Source organism: Chionomys nivalis, chromosome 6 (genome assembly GCF_950005125.1).
Source record: "Chionomys nivalis chromosome 6, mChiNiv1.1, whole genome shotgun sequence".
NCBI classification, from domain to species: Eukaryota; Metazoa; Chordata; class Mammalia; order Rodentia; family Cricetidae; genus Chionomys; species Chionomys nivalis.
Genome location: NC_080091.1, coordinates 60,852,122 through 60,858,894, shown reverse-complemented (window position 1 = coordinate 60,858,894; position 6,773 = coordinate 60,852,122). Strand labels below are relative to the sequence as shown.

Here is a 6,773-nt window from a genome sequence, read left to right as displayed (position 1 = left end):
TAATTCAGAAACTTCTGGCTGCAGCATATTTGCACTGAAGATTTATGTTACTTCTTAGTAGATTGTGCTTGAGTGGATTTTACATATGGACACATTGTGAAAATTAAATGAGGTGATATTAGTAAAACGAGTGGCTTCATTCTTCACATATAGTCATTACATACTACCATAATAGTGCTGTTGCCGGCATTATTATTGCAATTATCATTAATGTCTTCATTATTGCTTTCCATTAGGAAACAAAACTAGTAATTAAAAAAGGAATAACTTCTTGTATGATTTTTTTGTAGTATATTCTATACATCCTGTTCATTCTTAATCTTCAATGAAAGAATTTGCTACAGTGACTTCTTTAGTTTAATTTTAATTTTCGCAAGTCTTCTTCTGAAATTTTCTGAGTCTTTTGACCAAATCTGCAATATGTTGGAGGTGTGGGCACTGCAAACTGATTTTAATTCATGAATTGAAGTAAACAAAAGGTTAGAAGAAGACTATGGTCTAGCAATTTAGTTGATGTATTCTAAAGCTATTACTTCCTGAAGCGAGTAACAGCTCAAATTAAAATTGTTTCTTCATATATGTAATGAAGATTCTGCTATATGGCTATACATGTTTTCCAAATTTGTTTTGACAAAATTTGAAGTGACTTGAAGTTTTGCTTAAGTTCCACCTTTGTGACCAGAGCAGTGTTTCATATCATTTTGACTAAACCTAAATATTTAAACAATTCCATTGAAAATTGTGAATGAATGTTTGTATCTATATACATCAGTTTATCATACAAAAGAAAGCAACTTTCAAAATGCACTCTGGGGATAAATTTAAGGATACTGTACTAATTTTAATAAATCATCCTTGAAATTTATTGCAATATTTTATGCAAAATAAGATTTTCTTTTTTTGTTTAACTGAGATGTAGATTTATTCAAATAAGAGATTCATGTGTAAAAAACAGAATTCAAAAAATCAGGTTTACATCTTGAACATTAGAGAACTGAATGCTGCTTTATTTTTTTTTGTGTGTGTGTGTGTTTCATGAGGATGTGTCTTTGTTTCAAGAGAGGAAGATCAGCTTCTGTAAAGCAAAGGACACTGTCACTAAGACAAAAAGGCACCCCCACTGACTGGGAGAAGATCTTCACCAACCCCGCAACAGACAAAGGTCTGATCTCCAAAATATATAAAGAACTCAAGAAACTAGACGTTAAAATGATAATTAACCCAATTAAAAAATGGGGCACTGAACTGAACAGAGAATTCTCAACAGAAGAAGTTCGAATGGCCAAAAGATACTTAAGGTCATGCTCAACCTCCTTAGCGATCAGAGAAATGCAAATCAAAACAACTTTGAGATATCATCTTACACCTGTCAGAATGGCTAAAATCAAAAACACCAAGGATAGCCTTTGCTGGAGAGGTTGTGGAGAAAGGGGTACCCTCATCCATTGCTGGTGGGACTGCAAACTTGTGCAACCACTTTAGAAATCAGTGTGGCGGTTTCTCAGAAAAATTGGGATCAACCTACCCCTAGACCCAGCAATAGCACTCTTGGGAATATACCCAGAGATCCCTTATCATATGACAAAAGCATTTGTTCAACTATGTTCATAGCAGCATTATTTGTAATAGCCAGAACCTGGAAGCATCCTAGGTGTCCTTCAATGGAAGAATGGATGAAGAAAGTGTGGAATATATACACATTAGAGTACTACTCTGCGGTAAAAAACAATGACTTCTCGAATTTTGCATGCAAATGGATGGAAATAGAAAATACTATCCTGAGTGAGGTAACCCAGACCCAAAAAGAAGATCATGGGATGTACTCACTCATAATTGGTTTCTAGCCATGGATAGGGGGCCACTGAGTCTATAATTTGTGGTCCTAAAGAAGCTAAACAAGAGGGCAAACCCAAGGAAAAACATATAATTATTCTCCTGGCTATGGGAAATAGACAAGATTGCTGGGCAAAAAATTGGAATTTTGGGGGTAGGGTGGGATGGGGGTAAGGGGAGATGGAGAGAGAAAAGTGTGAAGGAGAGGATGAGGGGAACTTGGGGAAACGGGATGATTGGGGATATAGGAAAGTTGGATAGGGGAGCAGGGAAACTCATATCTTAGTTAAGGAAACCACCTAAGGGTTGAACTTGGAGTGGCTACCAGATGCCCAGGGCAATGTCCCCAGTTAGTTTCTTGGGCACCTGAGGATAGGGAACCTGAAATGAACCTATTCGATAGCCATACTGATGAATATCTTGCATATCACCATAGAACCTTCATCTAGCGATGGATGGAGATAGATACAGAGACCCACACTGGAGCACCGGACTGAGCTCCCAAGGTCCTAATGAGGAGCAGAAGGAGGGAGAACATGTACAACGAAGTCAGGACCACGAGGAGTGCACCCACCCACTGAGACAGTGGGGGCGATCTATTGGGAGCTCACCAAGGCCAGCTGGACTGTGACTGAAAAAGCATGGGATAAAACCAGACTCTCTGAACATGGCGGACAATGAGAGCTGACGAGAGGCCAAGGACAATGGCATGGGGTTTTGATCTTACTTCAGGTTCTGGCTTTGTGGGAGCCTAGACAATTTGGATGTTCACCTTCCTAGATCTGGATGGAGGGGGGAGGACCTTGGACTTTCCACAGGGCAGGGAACCCTGACTGCTCCTGGGACTGGAGAGGGAGGAGAAGAGGAGTGGGAAGAGGGGGAGAAGGGCGGAAGGAGGGGGAGGGAAATGGGAGGCAGGGAGGAGGCGGAAATTTTTTTTTTCAATAAAAATAAATAAATAAATTAATTAATTAAAAAAAAGAAAAATAGTGTCGTTGGAAGTTTTATGTTGTACCAGAAAGGCTTAGTGTTTTCTGTCTAGTTGTCTCTTAAGAGACCCAAGACATTTTCAGGAATCCGGAGTTAATGTTGCAGAGATGGAGAGATAGAGGAAATTGCTATGATCATAAAGATTACTAGAGAACACTTAGAGAAATATGTGTAGAGGAACAATAATTCTTTAGTCAGTTCGGCATGATTTGGACACAATGCTTCTGATATGGTATCTACGTTCCTATTGTCTGCTACCTCAAACTGACAGAGGGCTAATTGCAAGAAGACACAAGGTCATACTCAGACTTCACAACAAAGAGTATCAGTATCATTTGGAGATGGGAATCTTGGCTTTATATCGTTATCAAATTGCAAATCCAGAATTGTAGTCATGTTTCACTTATAAAAGTTAGATACCTATGTCCTACAAATTGAAAACTTTCATACTAAAAGTAAAACAGGAGTCCATAACACTTAGATAATTAGCAAAATTCAATGGTCAGGGAGTTCATAAAACCAGAAGTTGTAGAGCTGTAGCATTCCCAATTGCTGGGGCAAGGAGCTCTGAGGATATAGCTTTTGTGAGTTGTCTTCCATATTTTTGTAAGTAATCATCCACTCACTCAGACTCCGGTTAATGACACCTGTAAATACAGGTTCACTACGCTAGATCTTGGTAGAACTGATTCTCTGGTCTCCCCCTGTTCATCTATGTGGAACACAAGTTCTTGCCCAGGAGTGCCACCAAGGTGGAAAATTCAAGGATGTAATTTACACAATGGAATCAATATTTGTAAAGATGGTTGTGATGTCCAAACATTATAACAGTGCTGAACAGTGCTCATGTTTTAAAGTTTTGGACAGTTAGAAAAAAGTGCTATGCGCTTATCTTTGGAAATAGCAACCTAAAATAAAAATATTTATACACACATGCGTTTGCACTTGCACACACACACATATACAATTCTCTCCTCTCTCCATATATATATATATGTGTGTGTGTGTGTGTGTGTGTGTGTGTGTGTGTTTTGAGATAGGGTTTCTCTGTAGCCTGTCCTGGAACTAGCTCTTGTAGATCAGACTAGCCTCAAACTCATGGAGATTCACCTGCCTCTGCCATTCAAGTGCTAGGATTAAAGGCATGTGCCATTACCAACAAGTGAGATACTTATATTTTGAGTCAAAACTTAGACAGCAAGTCATTATATGATATATATATATATATATATATATATATATATATATAAGATATATATTCTACTCATTGTTGGTGGATCACAGGAAAATTATTCATGGTGTTGTAGCTCTATTGCTGTATTAATCTGGCCTATGTGTTCATATAGCTAAAAATCTATATTGAGACTATGATCAATCTGAGGAATTTTACTTCCAAAAATACAATAACTCACTTAACCAGCTAACTAAGTAACTAGCTAACATACTCAATAAACATATTTAGCTTAAGGATAAAGTACCTTAAAATTAAAACAGTAACCAGACATACAGCATCTTTAGTTATTTTTCATGTTACTTAGGATGTAGAAAATTTCCACCATTTGCAAAGTAAATAATATAAATTGTGACTTTCTTTATTCCTGCTTTGGGATTTGAACCAAAATTCTTGCACATGTCAAATGTTCTGTCACTGAGCTACGATCTTGGATCTTCTGATCACTTTATGTTTAGTAATGTTATTGTGTCTAGTATGTGTTTATAGCTTCTAAATTATTTCAGGGAAACATCAGTCCCTTACTGGCAAAGTAATGAAAACACATGATGACAGCTTTTTATGAGGGGAGTCTGTTACTGCTTTCTTTGATTAGATTTCAATAAAGGAGCCCTAGGTTCCTATCCAACAGGTATGTTCTCTTGTCCCTAGGTACAAGATGTGAGATGCATTGTTCCTTTCTTTTAATCTATGTTTAAATAAAAGCAGAATTGCCTTTACATCATTTCCTTTATTGCTTAGAGTTTATTTTGTAGGATTATACCTAACTGTGTTATCAAAAGGATGAGTTAGCAGTTAAAACTTTCTTTTAATATTCATAAGTATTAAAATTTTGTGTGCAGGTAACTTGTTTCAGAGTCTGAATTGTACAGTGTTTTCCTTTCTTAAGCAATAAAATGATCAAGTAGTCCTTTTTTCCTTCTTTCTTTTATAAAATATTTTATTGTTATATAGTATTTTATTGTTACATATATTCTCAATCTTTCGAATGCTATGACTTTTCATTGTTTTTTGAGACAGGGTTCTCTGTAGCTTTGGAGCCTACCTTGGAACTAGTTCTTGTAGACCCGGCTGACCTCAAACTCAGAGATCTACCTGCTTCTGCCTCCCAATGCTAGGATTAAAGGTGTGCATCACCACCACCCAGACACTAATGTTATAACTTTTTAATACACTTCCTCATGTTGTAGTGACCCTCGTACAAAAAATTGTATTGTTACGACATAAAAAATAATTTTGCTGCTGATATGATTTCTAATGTAATCTGTGTTTTCCAATGGTCTTAGGCAAACCCTATGATAGTTGTTTGATCCAAAGAAGTTACAACTCACAGGTTGAGAACCACTGTTCTACAGCATTTTGAACTAAGTCTGGTTTTTAAAATTGGTGTTAAAGGTCTTCTTAATTTATATAGTATTTATATATTTGTCTTACCAATGATCAATTTTCTGACAAGATCTGTCTACAAATCATTTCAAAATCAAAAATGCATAAACAAAGGTCTTCTATTATCTATTATTTTTTCAAAAGATTTTTTAGAAAACTGTGTATATATGCATAACTATAAACATAATATAAAAACCAGAAATGCATAGGAACTTGAAATGCACATGAATAGTTTTTTTTTTTTTCTTTTTTTGCCAGAAAATAACTTTATTTGTTCCAGGTCAGAACTTCTGGAACTGTTTCTTGGTGCCAGCGGCCTTGGTGACCTTGAGCCCGTTGAATCGCAGGGTCTTGCTCAGGGGCCTGCACTCTCCCACAGTGACAATGTCGCCGATCTGTACATCCCTGAAACAGGGGGACAGGTGTACAGACATGTTCTTGTGGCGTTCCTCAAAGCGATTGTACTTTCGGATGTAATGAAGATAGTCCCTGCGGATGACAATGGTCCTCTGCATCTTCATCTTGGTCACGACACCGGACAGGATCCGACCTCGGATGGAAACGTTGCCAGTGAACGGGCATTTCTTGTCAATGTAGGTGCCCTCGATGGCCTCCTTGGGTGTCTTGAAGCCTAGACCGATGTTCTTGTAGTACCGAGGGAGTTTCTCCTTGCCGGTTTCTCCAAGCAGAACACGCTTCTTGTTTTGGAAGATCGTGGGCTGCTTTTGGTACGCATGTTCGGTCTGAATGTCCGCCATCTTCCCGGCAGCCTCACATGAATAGTTTTTAAAAATATGAATTTCAGTGTGTTTTAGGGGTGTAGAAAATAAACAAAAATAATTGCCTTAAATGTTATAGTTGCACATTTTTATTATAATAAAAAATGGACATTCAGGCAATTGTAATAATCATCAGAACCTGAGTGCTCTTAAGTACTTTCATATTTTCAACAATATTCATGTAGTTTAAGATGTTTTTCCAAATGCTATGATATTATCAATATAAAATCCAGGCAAACACTTGGAAAGTTACAAGATGACTCAGTTTTTCTTGGAAAGATGGAAAAAATTTTAAACTGAATTTTCAAAAATATAGTTAATGTTTAGAAATTTCAAAAATTAAAATGTGCTTGACATTATGTTATGAAGAATTGTTCATTGTGAAGCCAAAACCTATTGTAACATGTTCATGCTCCCTGATTCACAAATGTCAGAAATTATGCTTGGCTACTTAAACCATTGGAACCTTTTCAGTGTGTCAAACCTTACGATGCACCATTCTTTCTGAGAGCTCCTCTTTGTCCTTCCCTAAGCTTCCCCAGCATTTCCCAATC

At 37.1% G+C, this 6,773-nt stretch overlaps 1 protein-coding gene across 1 annotated transcript; it reads right to left on the bottom strand.

Annotated features, from left to right (window-relative positions):
* Positions 1-5,699: 5,699 nt before the first annotated feature.
* On the bottom strand, positions 5,700-6,198 carry LOC130876493 (40S ribosomal protein S11-like). Its single transcript, XM_057773060.1, has one exon. It carries the CDS (start codon positions 6,196-6,198, stop codon positions 5,722-5,724), a length of 477 nt encoding a protein of 158 aa, XP_057629043.1. The 3' UTR covers positions 5,700-5,721.
* Between the last annotated feature and the right edge of the window lie 575 nt (positions 6,199-6,773).